The sequence below is a fragment of the Aulonocara stuartgranti genome, assembly GCF_965226115.1.
Source record: "Aulonocara stuartgranti genome assembly, chromosome: 19".
NCBI lineage: Eukaryota > Metazoa > Chordata > Actinopteri > Cichliformes > Cichlidae > Aulonocara > Aulonocara stuartgranti.
Window position 1 is genome coordinate 26139063 of NC_138955.1, and position 16126 is coordinate 26155188.

At 39.3% G+C, this 16126-nt stretch overlaps 1 protein-coding gene across 1 annotated transcript in view; it reads left to right on the plus strand.

The window, feature by feature from the left end:
• arhgap5 (Rho GTPase activating protein 5) overlaps positions 1-16126 on the plus strand; it is a 58838-nt gene that overhangs the window by 11333 nt on the left and 31379 nt on the right. Inside the window, 1 exon segment of the mRNA XM_082517266.1 lies at positions 3652-3805. Coding sequence (XP_082373392.1) covers positions 3652-3805 — 154 coding nt within the window.

Here is a 16126-nt window from a genome sequence, read left to right on the forward strand (position 1 = left end):
GGTACTGTTAATGTCATTTTGTGTTCCAAAGTAAATTTTAGGTGATCAGAGTGGATAAATATTCTGCAGACATGTTTGAGAACTGTTAAAACAAACATTGTCATTTAAAAAAATTCTTAAGCAGGGACATCTGCTTTTGATTGAAGAGGTTTGTAGTCTTGAAAAGAAGGCAACTCAGGGCTCTAGACTAACTTTTTGCCATGGTTGCGCTGGTGCGCCTAAAAATAAAATTTAGGCGCACCAGCACAAAATTTAGGCGTACAAGCACAAAAGTTAGGCGTACCCAAATTTTTTAACTGCATTACTTAACAGCGCAGTTTTACATGTTCACGTTTTTTTGATTTGTAAATGATTAACTAACAACCTTTCAAAATGATTAACTTGACACCCCCTTTGCTGCCCAAATTAACAGCAGCTCCATCAGCCCCCATAGCAATGATTTTATCCAACCAGTTACTGCACTGGTCCCCAAGAGCAGCAAATGCTTTCTTTGAGGCAGCATAAATTCCTAAACAAATAAAAAAAAATACCATTTACTTATCAGATCAAGAGTTTACAATGCAGTCTTTTTCAGTTTGAGTTTCTATATTCATGTATTATTGCTATGTTTAATTTTTAATGATAAGAATATGCTAGATATGGTTAATTCAGTAACACGACGTAATATTATTAATCATATAATAATAATAATAATGGATACTTTATTGATCCCCATGGGGAAATTACTTGTTTTTCTCTGCATTTGACCCATTCACTCAGTGAAGCAGTGGGCAGCCCACTAAGCAGGAGCCCGGGGAGCAGTGTGTAGGGACGGTACCTTGCTCAGGGGTACCTCAGGGTAGCCGTTAAGTGGATTCGAACCGCCGACCTTCCGATCACGGGGCGACCACTTTACCTACTGAGCTATCCCTGCCCCAGGGATATACATAGGCTACGTGACATGACATGGCTTACCTTGGGCATGGGCATGCTGGACCTCAATGTGTCCAATCAGTATATTCGCTGGTCTTCCTTTTTGCAAGATACGAGCGTACACAATGACACATTCTTTTGTGGCGATGTCTGTGTCTCCATCGATCAGGAAGGCCATGTATGTACTGTTCGCAATTTCCACTGAGGTCTTTTTTTTTCAGTGTGTCAGCGATTACGCCTATAAACTGGGCGCACGCAACATCATTGCTGTATGTGGGGTTTATGTCCAAGCCATTTTTCCTGTGAAGAGTTATTTCTGACTTGAACTTAGTAAACGGAACTTCTTCTTTTGCAATATTGTAGGCGATGTTAAACTTAATGATCATCTCGGCCTCCTCCGATGACCTGTTTACTCCTGCCTGCCGCTGAAAGGCAGTGGGGAGCAGGGACATTTTGGCAGAGCATTTATCGCGGCATATAAGGTGTCTTCTCGATGCTGTATGCTTTTTCAGCGTTTCAATTCGAAACGTATTAGCAACAGTGACAAATGCTGTGTTGCCGGCCATGGTCTTTCCACACTCGCGACAATAAATGCAGTGCATCATATTGTCAGCTTGGCTGTATCTTAGCCAGGGAAACTGGTCAAGCCACTCGATTCGAAATTTATACATTTTCTCACTTTTACTTTCAGTGGACTCCGGCTGGGAGTCGATTGTATGTGGCTCATTTTCTGATGCCGTCTCCGGACCAGTGTTTGACAAAAACGGAGAGCGCTGGCTCAGAATTTTGGACTGATCAGGCCTTAACTTAACGAAAAAGTTATCAATTGTTCTTTTCATATTTTCTCAATACCAAATTCATACACTTCTGACCTGGGCTACTCACCCTTCTCTATCTGCCCGCACTTTCAAACGTAAACACAAGTAGGTCTGCAGGAATATCTGGACCACGGCCAATCACAGAGGTCCCCGCCTCTGAGTATCTCTGATTGGTTTAGAACACGACATGGGCATAATGTGTGTCTGTTGTTGAACACACGGAGACTTTCAGGGTTGCTGAAACTTTTTTTCCGAGAAAATACTTGGTTACACCGGTGCGACCAAGTATTTTTTTTACTTGGTCGCACCGGTGCAACCAAGTATTTTTTATTAGTCGCACCATGGAGAAATTTGGTCGCACTCTAGAGCCCTGCAACTGGACTTGTTTAGGGGTTTTTTGGAAGATGTTTCGCCTCTCTTCCCAAGGGACTTCTACATTTTTAGAACATCTAATGGAGATGTTCCAGTAAACCCCTAGTGGGGGCTGTCCTCCTCAAGTTAAACAGCATAGTGTATGTGGTGCGGTGCAGTGAGGAGTGCTCAGACAACTACATATGAGAGACCAAACAGCCACTCCACAAACGCATAGCACATCATAGGAGAGCCACCTCAACAGAACAGCTGTACATGTCTGCTTAAAGGAGAAAGAACACACCTTTGTGTTCACTTTTTGAATAGAGAAAACAGATGGTTTGAAAGAGGGGCAAAGGTGGAAATCTACACCTACTTTTAGCGACCATCACTGAACAGAGGTGGTGGCTTGCGACAGTAGCTATCAATCATCTACAGTGCAGTCCTGTGATGCCTTCCCCTGTGTTGCAACCCCCATTCACACCTTGCCTCAGGTGACCTCAGTGACTCACTTGATGGTGAGGTAGGGCAATGTCTCACAGTTGTTTCACCTGTTGGCTGATAACTTGAATGACCCACACTTTTTTTATTACACCTTGGAAACAAAAACGTCTTGAAACATCTTCAAAAAAAACCTAAAGAAGTTGAGGGTTTTTTTTTTCAAGCTCTCAAGACTATTTGCACAGACAAAACACACAAAAATGCTTCAGAGCAAGTCAGCAACCATGGAAGCACAGATCAGATAATAAAGTGCAAATCAGTAGAGGAAGAGCCACCGGCGCTACATGGGCATCATAAAAGGGAATTGTTGGAATATTCAAACCATCTTAAATAATCAGAGAGGAGAGCGAAAGCCAGACCAGGAAGTACAAAACGGAAGGTGTTTAGTCACCATTCTGGCCAATTAGAGTGAATCTCGAACTGCTGTAGGCATGACAACACTTTGAAGAGCAGAAGAGTGTGGGAAATCAAAGCTAACGTTGCACCTTGTTACACATCCCAGCTTCAGTCTGAATGACTTGTTTTGTCTCTTGTTTTTATCTTTGGTGTTCCTTGTCTTCTTCTACATGCTGTCTCCCACTCGAATGCCCTTCATCCCACTAATTTTCTTTCTGATCTATTCCCCGATTACCCTCCTCCACCTTTTCTCCTGTGATAATGTTCTGCCTCCTCTTCACCCTCTCTCCTCCTCCATCTTTGTTGTCCCTGGTGTCTATTTCTCAATTGCCCCTTCATTCCTTTACTGTTTTTTTATGTCATTTTCCCGGTTTTGTTCCTACTGTTTTTCCATTTTATTTTTCCACCCCTTGTCTTCAATCTCTTTTTTAAACCTTTTGTTCACTTCTCCATGTTTTCATTTTCCTCTCTGCTTCCTCTTTTCTTCTATTGAATTCCTCCTCTTTTCTCAACTTGCTCTTATTTATTATCCTCTCTTCTCCCCCATCATTCCTTCCTCACCCACTACTATTTTTTCTATTTATTTATTTTATTTTGCATTCAATTATCTTCATACACCCTGTGATCTTTGCCATCTCATCTCTGTTTTTCATTCTTTTATTTGCTATCTTAGCCGAAATCCTCCAAGCCCCCCAAACCGCTGTACCCACCCACTCGAAGAACCTGGGAGAGCAACTACTTTGGCGTTCCCTTGCAGAACCTAGTAACCCCGGATCGCCCCATCCCACTTTTCATCGAGAAATGTGTCGACTACATAGAGCGCACAGGTGAGTCATGCGTTTTCTCTATTTTTTCTTTCCCTTAATTCCTATAATTCCCTCTGTTCTTTCATTTTCTACCTCTTTTATGTCATTTTGCAATGATATTTTCTTTTTTATTTTATTTTTTGGGTTGTTTTAGAACTCTTGCAAGGCGTGTATGTGTTTTTCAGGCACTGATTTCAAATGAGTAATTGAGCAGGATGAAGCATGGAGAGAATGGGGGAGGTGCAGTGATATATGGTGGGATGTCAGCCAGCCTGCCAGTCAATACAAGTTAACTTAAATTGAATATGCTTTATTGGCGTGGCATTTGATTTCTTGCCAAAGCGCTGCTGGAATGATTACAAATAAGATGGTGAAAGATTACCGAGATCAAAAAACTGATTAAGGAATGGCAGTGGAGAAATGTACACCAGTACGTGCAATCCATTAATTAGCCTTGCTTAAGAAAGGAGAAAAGAAAATGAGATGTTACCGGTAAGAACATGCACGGATAATTGCAGATGTGAAAAATGTTTGATTGCACAGTGACTGGTAGAGTGTGTTTGGGTTATTCAATTTTGTTGTGTCTCAAATAATTGGTGTAACAAAAACAAGGTTAAGTATTTGCCGCTGCTGTAATGTGAAGATGTGCTGCTTTTCATTATATTTACATATCTTTGTTGAGATTAAGTTCGTTGATTAATAGGGAAATGGTTATACTCGTTCATCACTACTTAAAATGGTCATTAGGTTCAACGATAAATAGAAATACTGACTCACTGCAGTCAGTCAGCCTCATGGTCAAAGGTTCATTTTGTTCATTTTGAATCAGTGGAAAATAACTTTTACAAGCCAACTGCTCTCAAAAGCCCCCTTAAAACCTGTCAACTACCCAATCCCAAAAGTCTGTGGTTACATCTGAAGCAGCAGCTGCTAGTGACCGATGGGCTGATCGATGCAAATATCAATAGTATCGATACCGAGGCTGATATTTGATTGAATCAGTACCAGCAGAATAAAATCTATACTTTGTTTTAGGGCTGGGCCATATCATACTGTTCATAGGTAAAACGTGCATGCGCAGTGCTTTTGTTTTCATACGCAGTAGGGCTGCCACGATTAGTCGACTAGTCACGATTACGTCGCCTATCAAAATCGTCGTCGACTGATTAAATAGTCGACGCGTCATTTGAAGCTTTTAAGATCCCAAAAGACGCAGGAATAAGTAGTAGGATTTAAGAGTGTAATAACGGACTGAAACAGAAGATGGCAGCACTGCATGTACAAGGATGCCAGCTGCCGTTAAACCCCGAAGAAGAAGAAGCTGTGACCCTATGTGACCCATATCCGATCATGGTATGACAGTGTGAACGGCACAAATCCGATATTTTCAAATCTGATCTGGGTCACTTTCGTATGTGGTACTGAATCCGATACATATCCGATGTTTTTGAAAGCGACTGCTGTTTGAATGGTCATGTCGCATTAAATCTGTCTTTTACGTCACTGACACGAGACAGACGCCAATTATAATGTTATTTACATTATTATGTAAATAACAAAATAACTTAAAGCAAAAATTGGGAAACGTAAAATCCGAAGTCTTTATATTAAGGGCCATCAGTCAAACAATATTATTTGCTCTGGGTCTAACAAGAGCGCGTTGTGTGTGACGTCTTCTTTTGCGCTTTGAGCGTTCACACTAGAGCGCGTTTGCTGTCACATTTTGTTTGTAGTGTGAACAAGCAGACAAAAAAAATCGGATTTGATTTAAAAAAAAATCGGAATTGAGCATCAAGACCTGCAGTGTGAACGTTGCCTTAGATAACTTAAAAATGTTATTGTTTGGCTTTTTTCAGTATTTTATTTGTTCCTGAGTAAATCGGTTTGGCTGAGGTTAAAGTTATAGTTTTTACACAGCTGAATAAACGTCAAGCAGACAACTGATTATCAGAAGTGTGAGATGCTCGAGAATATACTCCGGTGTCCTGTTATATTTTAGATAGCAAGGAGCAGACGGCTGAGTTTATTAAACTCCAATGAATAATCTACAAATTTCATTAAACTTCAATAAACTGTTATCTTGTCTTTATTTTTAGTTAGCACAGACCTTAAACACTTAAAGCTGTAAGCTAATGATAGTTATATAAGAGCAGATGCATGCTGGCGCAATAAGCTGTAGTTGTACGTCCAATGGATGCATGATCTGATTAGTCGACTAATCGCAAAAATAATCGGTGACTAGTCGACTATCAAAATAATCGTTTGTGGCAGCCCTAATACGCACATGGCGGAAAAAGCATGGCGGCGATGGAGAATGAGAAGGGCGAAAGCAGATCGTTGAATGAAACAGATGAACCAGAATTGGTTTGTAAAAATGCTGCAACTTCAGTGGTGTGGAACTGGTTTAGCTTTCGTCCGTCAGATACACAACAAAGCACTATTTTTGGTAGAGCATGTTAGCGGGCTGTCATTATTACCGTGTTGTTTGGAAAACACGGCACACTTAAAATCAATCCTTTGATTTTTCTGAAAATCGACAGTGCCCCTTATAATCCCGTGTGCCTTATGTATGAATTCTGGTTGTGTTTATTGACCTCGAAACGATTTTATGTACACGGCGCTTGAAAATCTGTCAAATGTTTTAGTACGACTTTGCTAAGCTACGAAGCCGCACCGCTTGATGGCTTGTCGGAGCATTACGGCTATCGTAGGCAGGAGCCTCGTGGAGTGCTATGTACTATGCTTCAACATAATATTACCGTATTGTGTGTGTATAACCTCTTTTTAAGTTTTGTGGATATTATACATGGTTATGCTGAGGATATGTCAGCTAGTTTCCACTGGAAATGCCTTTTGGTTCAACTGTCAGCAAGGAATTTGCATTTGCACTGTTAAATTTTTATATAACTTAATGGATATAAAAAAACAGCTGCTTGTTTAAGTGAAAATACATCGTTTTTTTTTTCTTTTTGCACTAATAAAGTTGTGGAGTTGTAAAGTATTTTGTCTAGTGTCAATTATATCGTCAGTTATATCGTTATCGCAAATTTTCAAATGTATATCGTGATAAATATTTTTGGTCATATCGCCCTGCTCTAGTCTGTACCATGTATACACCATGCATCTACTTGGTATTGGTTCGATAATAATATTTGAAGTATCGCGCAGCACTAGCAGCCACTCTTGTAGGAATCAGCGTGTCTAAATGAAAGTGTAAGATAAGAAAGGCGACCTGTCTGGACATGTGTAGGTTCAGCTGGTGACACGAGCCCCAGTGCATGCTGTGTATGCGCCTGGCGTCCTTCCCAGCTGTCGTGAAGAAAGCCTCTCCCATAGTTTGGGGAGATTCCTCTGTGAAGTCATGGACACATATTTATACAGTCCTTTAAACTCTGACCATTTTAAAGGTTTGTGTGCGCTGATTGATTACAGCCTGGTTGTCCATATTTAGCCTCACAAGGAGTAAGATTTTTCCTGTGCTTTTAAAGCCCCCTTGCAGTTAGCCCAAGTGTGAGTCTTTTCCTTCTGACCACTGAAATGAATATTTCAAACAAGTTTCATATTTTATAGGTTTGTTGCATTATGTATTTACACATGGGCTAGTACTTTTCCGTGTTTAGTGCTTTGAATGAACTCTAAGAAGTGAAAGAGTCTCTTGCTGAATGACCTCAAAAAAACTTTCCCCCAAGTCTCTAAATTACTGGGACGTCTTCCCCAGAAATGTTTTATCCTGTTTGTTAACCTCAAGCATCCAAGGTCAGTTCTGTTATCAAACTTTGAAGTGTCTTTATCACTGTGTCAATGTTGAAATGCTCTAGATTTTGACATTAAAGCGGCTTCAGTACATTAAACTGAGAGCACCTTCTTCTGCATTTTTCTCCATCTACAGTCATATGTGTAGCTAATCTATAGTATGTACATTAAAAGGAGGTATTTCCCCGTGTTCCTAACAGTAATCATTGCGTGTGAAAAAGCCGTTGGTCCTACTTTGGAGGTAGTGTTTTTATCTGAGCTCTTTTAGGTTCTGCGGCTGTTAATTCCTGTCCTGAAAAATCCCTTCCGAATATGTTTTGATATTCAGCTGGATCTACATGAGCCTGCTGGTGGATGCCAACCAAATGCAGGATTAATCCCAGGGCTGCTTGTGTGTGCGTGTGAGTGTGTGTGCGTGCAGACTCCTGCCAGCTGACAGTGGTGTGTTGGAGATTTCATGGCCAGTGCTGTGAAGCCCTCTAAGTCCAGACGGTCTGTTGGTGGATTTAACAGCTTTTCCCATCCCTCCTTTTTCTGGACTATCGTTTCTTAACACATACAGCCAGAACATCTTTGTGCCTTTCTTCCTTTCTTTCTTTCTTTCTTTCTTTAAAGCCTCCTGCTGTATAAGATGTTTGGTATCTAGACAGTTTAAGAACAATTTTGCAATTCGATGTTAGAGAGGAGTTTAGGGATTTAGTATGTAGCCTGTTTGCCTCATTAGATGCCTTGAGGTTAAAACATACTGTATGACTGTTTAGTTTATAGTTGAGCGGGTGGAGTCGTTCGAGAATGACTGTGGGTGTTGGCGTAATAGTACAGATTTAAAAAGACCCTCCTTTATTGCAAAAATGGTTTCATACCCCCTCGTCAGCAATGATCCACCCTGTTAATGTCTGCTTAAGTAAGAGTCTGAATGTGTGCCAGCTCCAGAGCTGCTGCTCTATCTGACTCCTGACTCCTGAGCTGACAAGCTCCAAGTGGGAATCATTAAAACCTCACTGTGATATTGTGTTATTGTTGGTTTTCCTCCAGACACCAGCCACTTTTCACATTAATGGGGGTGAAAGTCTAAAAGTACTCCTCCTGTTTATGGTGGTCCTGTTTTAGTAGTGTTTCATCGACTTGAAAGGAACTTTATTAGGATATTCAGAGTACAAACTAAAGCTATCATACTTGTTTACCTTATACATGTCTCCCGTATATCTAAATTGATGTGTGGTCAGCTTGGGCATCCTGTGTGCATACTTTTTGATTAAGTATTTAGTTATTAGTTACTTTCTTTCTTTTTAAGTTCTGTCTAGCAAACATTTAAAAATGGTTAAATTGTTTTCAACTAATATAGACGTTCAACACTTTTTCCAGTGTTTCTGTTTAGATTAAAAAATGCACTGTTTTCCCTCTTTTTTTCTTTCTTTTTCTGTCTAAAAAAAACCCCGGAAGTTCAGAATTTCAGAAAAAGAAGTATCTACTTGTAACTAACAATTTAAAGGTCTCTTGGATCTCATGATGGTAGTCTTTTTTTCAGTTGTATTTCTAAATGACTAAATAATGAACCGACCAACCACACAGTAGCACTGGTAACTATTATATACATTCTCTGTCATTATGCTTTAGTTATCTGAGACTTTAAAGATATTTAATTTACCACTTTAGGAGATGTCTGTTATTAAAAAAACAAAACATAATTTACTTTTGCTCATATACAAACGAACTCATGGCCTCTCCAGAAAATTACTCAGTCAATCAATCTAAACTCAACATGTTCCTGGATAATAGTTACACACCAAGGACGGTCGCTTTCTGATTTTGGGTTCTAGCATGGAGGATGGAGCTGTACTCTCTTTGGGGGTGGGGGTGACTGCTGGATGGCTGAGTTTAACTACATGTAATAAGCTGCCAGACAAGAGGCACAGAGGCAGAGAGGTGATGATGGCTATTTGTGGTGCCTGTGGTTTCAGAACAGAACGTGTGAGTGGAAAAGCTGTGACTTTGTGTGTCTGTGAGAGAAAAAAAAAGTGTGTGTGTGAGACAGAGCGTGGCTGTAAATGTGACTGAAAGATGTGATTCTGTGGGTGACATTTATTCGGTGGGTTTGTGTAATGTTAAGGCTGTATCGCGTGGTTCATACACGCACTCTACCCGACCTGCTAGATTTAATGCGGAGCCTTTTCTGAAGTTTCATGCCGTCAGCTCTACATGCTTGTTTTGTAGAAATCATCTAATTAAGTGTGATGTGTCAAAAAGTTTTCTGTGGTAATGTGCAGTGCCAAAGAACTCTTAAAGGAACTCAGATAAAGTGCCTGCATTAAATAAGGATGATGTTTGCTCTGCACTTGCTGCCTCTGTTTCCTGCAAGGAGAGATCTGCTTGTTATCCCTTTTTGTGTGCTCCAGTCACCACATTCTAATAAGAATACAACTGAGAGGCATCCCAAGGGCCCCAGGAACCCATAAAGGTTTTTAGATTCAGAAATAATGAACCAAAGGCTTCAAGGTTTCTGAAGCTTCCTGTATCAGTGTGCCATAACACTCTTAAAGTGAGAATTTAAGAGAAAAACCCTGAGAAGTTTTTACTGGCGTCTCATCCATAATATGGGATCTTATACCATCTATTAAAAGGACAATTTAAAGTATCCTTTACATTTAATTAAGAAATGCCTAAAAAAAGCATTGTCCTTGACTTAATAAAATCTTAAACCATCTATTGCAACAGATAGTTGATACAATTAGGTCCTGTTTCAGTGACAGATCCTTTTGTTGCTTGTCACTGTCCTGTGGTTTTCAAGACTTGTTTTTGTTTTTTTACATGATTTTTCTTCAGGGACGCATGTACTGATGTTCTTCTGTGTGAGGTATGTAATTAAAAAACAGCATAGAAAGATCTGAAGACAGAATTTATTGCAAACATATCAGAACTGGTATATTTTCCTTTGTCTAATAAGAGCTTTATATTGGGACAGTTTGCTCCAGATAGGGATTTTCATTGGACTATTACAGGATTTGAAACTGTCACCACATGATGTCGCACAGCTGTGATGACAATCTGTCATCATCCTTAAGGTATAAATCTGCGGTGTTACAATTTTGTTTATGTTCCATTGTGTTAAATGGAAATGTCTAAAGCCCGTTAAAACATCTTTATAATAGATGCATGGGCTGCTCGACGCCCACTTTTGTCAGCTCTTTGTTTTGTTTGCCATTAGCTGACAACAAGGCCACATTAGAACGGCAGATAATTAGAAGCAAATAGATGAAAAGTGTTAGTTTCCCACTTACAGCTTCACCGTTAAGTCAACTTGAAACACTTTGCTGAGCTTTTTCTTTTTTAGTATTTAAATTAGGATTTATAAACCAATTCCCAATCCTTCGTTTTGCAGTTTACCAGCTGTCAGATTTGCCTTCTGAGACCACTCTGGACTCTTTGGCTGTTCATCATGCGCATATATTTTTTTTGCAAGGCCAAAGATCCCAAATATTGTGTTAGTGAAAATGAAGGAATATTTGTATATGAGAATTTAACTGAAGGCGAGTTTGTTTGTCTGTTTCCCAAAGTGTAAATGTGCTTCTGCCTGGCCGTTCTCTTTAGTGTGCAAGTGTGTGTAGCCTTTGCAGTGCACAAAAAGGCCCTGACCGTACATGTCTCCAAAATGCAGCAGTCAAGGGATCAGGCTTTCAGTTGGCTGCAGTCAGTACAGAGTTTCGCTTATATCTGTAGTCTGTACCCTTTTCAGCATTATACTCTGTTATCCAGAATGACGTACACTGAGTCTGCAGCCCCCTGAGAAGTTCAGGTCCTGCTAGCATTCAGTAGGGAGGAGGCGAAGGGTCAGAGCTGCAGCGACCTGATAATACACCTGAGAGAAAAGTGCTGTGGAAAAGAAATGAAAGCTAAAACGTTTTAAAGAAGACTGCACAAAATGGGGCTTTTAAAGGAAGGCGAGAATGAATAGTAAGAGGAGAGAGCGTGAGGTACTTCTTAAAGTTTACACCCACACACTCGACAACCCTTCACTGTGGAAGAAGTGAACTCACAGATATTCAGACAGCAGTAGTAGCTTTTGAAAAATGACTGCTTCAGCAACACATGCGGTGCGTCGGGTATCATTCAGCAGAGTCTCAGGCGGCCGAGCGTCTCAGCAGCTTACAGAAGACAGATCTGTTCAAAGAGAGTCACTCGGTCCAGCTGTCCTAGAGGATGACACGAGCACTGCCTTTGAGTTTGCCGTCATTCCAGTTAAATTGCAGACTTTTTAGTGGCATTAAAATGAAGCTATTTTCAAACTTTAAAACAGCTCAATTAAAAGCTACTGCTGCCATTTTAAGCTCTCTTTTAATAAGCCACCCTGAAACCATTTTACCAATATATATATACCACAGCGGTCAATAATTAACTCTGAGTACTCGCTGATGCTGGATGCTGATGCAAATTCTTCATATTTTACATGGCGAAACACCGGCTTGCACATTTTCTTCCTCCAAAATGCTCTTTGTTAACCTAAAATGCTGACATCTTGGTATTTTAACATGGCAAAAACACACATGCTCCAGGCTCCAGTGTGCACCAGTTCAAGATGCATGTATTTCCACATGGTACCAATGAACTGCTGCTTAAATTCTACATTTGGTAAACTTTGCGTTGAATGAAATGGCAGTCAAATGAAATGATCAGGCTTTGTGTGTAGCCCTGAGCTGTTCCTGAAACTTTATATATTTTTTTGGGCTTGAAGCCAAAGCGTAAAAGGCACAATGAGGTCAATTTTTGTCAGGTCTGCTTACATAAAAAACCCCAAAACATCAGTTTGGCCTCGGAGAATAAAACCGTTTGACGAACTGGGTCTCGCAGAAGAAGAAGTCTTTGAGAGATGACAAGCACAAAGCGAGGACACACAGCTCTTTGCCGCTGAACTCGATTAGAGAAGTTTTATTAAATGTTTCCTGCTCCCCAGAGACATGAAATGGTATTTGGCATGAGGGCTGGAGGAAGGAGAGAGAGAGGGAGGCAGAGCAATGATTAAATGGCTTTTTGATGCTGATGCATTTTGAAGTCCCATTGGTTGTTATTTTCCCCAGCACTTAGTATAATGTGAGGAGGGGAAGGATGGAGGAGGGGGCGACGGTTTCTCAGCGCTTCAAAAGAACCATCGACATGTGACATGTATAAGAAGTCACATTTTTAAGAAAGTGACTTCTTACAAATGTCACATTTTCTTGATTTGATTGATTGATTGATTGATTGATTGATTGATTGGTAATTTATTTCAACATGTGAACAATATACAAGTACATTTAGAAAAGAAATGAGAGAAAAAAAAATATACTATACAAATTACATACAAAAAAAACATTCTGATTAATTTACATGTTGAAAGGGAGTGGGAAGAAGTATACACTTATTTAATCCCACCCCTGTCCCATAAATTATCAGTGAATATTTAGTCAGCTTCCTTACTGATATAATTTGTAATAAAAATAGTGAACAGATTTCTGATTTACTATAATATCACATCATGAATTTTTTGTTTGTTTGTTTTTAAATAGAGACATTCACTTAATTTAAATATTTTCCTTTTCTTTATAGATCGAGAAGATCATATTTTTATAACTCTTTTTGAACAGTTTTATGTTTGGACATTGCTTTAATTCCATATTCAGTTTGTTCCATAGTTTCACTCCTTGAACAGAAACACAAAAGCCTTTTCTTGTAGTACGTACCTTCATTGTTTTGAAGTTACAAAAACCCCTTAAATTATAACTTCCTTCTTTCAAAAAAAACATACTCTGAATATTACCTGGCAGTTCTTTATTTTTTGCTTTGAATAGAATTTGTGCTGTTTGGAATTTCACTATATCGTCAATTTTCAATATTTCAGACTGCAAAAATAGTGAGTTTGTATGTTCCCTATAACCTGCATTGTGGATGATTCGAATTGCTTTCTTTTGAAGAGTAAAAAGTGAATGTAATGTGGTTTTATAGTTATTGCCCCAGACCTCTGCACAATAGCTTAAGTATGGTGAAACCAGTGAACAGTAGAGAATATGAAGTGATGTTCTGTCGAATACCTGTTTTGCCTTGTTTAGTACTGCAATGCTTCGTGATACTTTGGAATGAATATATCTTACGTGAGCTCTCCAGTTAAGTTTTTCATCTATTATTACCCCCAGAAATTTATTTTCACTGACTCTTTCAATATCAACACCATTTATTTGAATCTTTGCATTTGTATTTAAACTACTATTTCCAAATAACATAAGTTTAGATTTATTCAAATTTAATGATAATTTGTTTTTATCAAGCCAGAACTTCACTTTACTTATTTCATTAGTCATATCCTCCAATAAATTCTGCAGATCATCACCAGAGCAAAAAATGTTTGTATCGTCAGCAAAGAGAACCATTTTTAATACTTTGGACACTTTACAGATGTCGTTAATGTACAAGTTGAAGAATTTTGGACCCAAAACTGACCCTTGGGGTACACCACAAGCAATGTCCATACATAAGGAGCAACCACCATTTATTTTCACAAACTGCTTTCTGTCACTTAAATAACTCCGGACCCAATCTAAAACTACCCCTCTGACACCATAACGTTCCAGTTTTCTTATTAATATGTCATGATCTATAGTGTCAAATGCCTTTGTCAAGTCTATGAATAACCCAGCCACATATTGCTTTTTGTCTATGCATTTTTTTCGTTTTAGCTTTTCAAAATATATTGTTGTCATTTATTAAATCAGTCATTCAAATAAACTATTTCTCAATGAGGAACAATCTTAATTAAGAATATGACATTTACCAACAGCACAATGAATGGGCTAAATTTGCTCTAATAAGAATATATCAGATTTTTGCCAATTTCACTGACTATTATAAAAAATAGGTTTAGAGATCGTTTGCAGCCATTAACTGCTTAAAAAATGTAAGAACACATCGAGTATAATTACACAGCCAGAGCAATTTTGTTTCAACAAAAGAAATCCACAATACTTCCACTATAGCACATTTTTCACTTGCAAAGTTTATTTTAATCTAACTTTACAACCTTTAATGGTAAGTTAATGACCGCACACGTCAGCGTGAGCTTCGGTGCCTCATTTATCGTTCCAGACATTGTTTTGCACAAGCGTGTGTTCCTCAGTTCATTGCAACAATGCCAGTTTTTGCGAATAGCCAGCTGGAGCAACTCTGGAAGTGGCAGGAAACCCCAGTACACTGGTTCTTAACTTCTACTTTGAGCTCTGCTGGAGAATTATTCAGCAAGCATGTCAACCAGGCTTCACACAAAGCTGATTATTGGCTATTTTCAGCCTTGCTTTGAAGTCAGGTCTCCACTCCTGACTTTGCAGCGGAATGAAGGGATTTTCATTGGAGTGAAATAGATTTTATAAAAATAATTCATAGATTTTTGAGTACCTCCTTTGAGTATGTGCTTGAAAAATATAGTCATTCAAAAGAGCCAGGGGTTGCAGAAAGAGAGTTCAGAATGATATAAGAGGCTAAAAAACACAGCTGACAGGAGATGAAAAATAATTCTAATATAGCGTGTTCTTCTACCCTTTCCTGCCAATCATTCTCTCCACTTCTGTTTATTAGATATGCGCCTTCAGCTTTCTGTGCTCCAGTAGAAGAGTGAGGAAATCGGCCAAAGTGAGAGTTCAAGTTGAAAATTGATTGGCGGGTTGGCCTGCTTCCCATTCCCTGTGCTGGGATTCTTTCTGTGGGCTGTGTTGTGTTGTGATCATGCACATGTTGTTTTCCTGCTGGCAGCTGGACTTACGTCATGTCCAATGGAAACACAAAATGAGCTTCCTGTTCAATGGTCAGAGAGCCAGTGCTCCCAGCTGCCTGGTCCCCGTTGAGACTGGTCTAACTGTCTGACCTGTGACCTTCTGGTATCACGGAAGAAAAAAGGCTGTTTTTAAAAAAATATATTTTTATTTTTTTTACTTTTGTTTGAAGACTAGAAGAGAAACAATCTGCAGCTGCAGACAGGCAGAAAACAGCACTTTAAGATTAATCTGCATGGTATTGATTTTAATTTATGTATTTATGTCACTTAAAGAAAAACAACAATTGTCCAATCAAAACAGCCAGTCTATTGATTTCTTGTTAATCAGCTGATTGACTCATTGTTCTAGTTCTAGTGTTTACATTCGCTGTACACATCACACCCTCACATTTGCACTTAAATCATGCAGGTGATTTTCTGAGTACTGAGCTCTACAAAAAAGGCTTAACAATAAAAACACAAGAGCCATAGATTTAGTTTGGGATGTTCTTGCCTCGAGGGTCGCGTCCTTTTGTACCTCTGGGCTGCTTCCAGTGCTGTCGCTATTTTTAGATCGCTCTGGAAGTCCCGTTACGACCATTTGAAAGCAAAACCGAAATTCAGATTTGGTTTTAGTTTTAACACAGTGGAGAAGCTTAAGTACATATCCCACAGAGCACTCTAAAAAAGGGGGTTGAGACATTAACATGATCATACCTCACAGGATCAGTGGAAAGCAGCGTAATCCAAACAGATCCTGGCATTTCATGTTTTGACTCCTTCTGCCACACAAACTCCTGAGTGAGAGTTTATGCTGG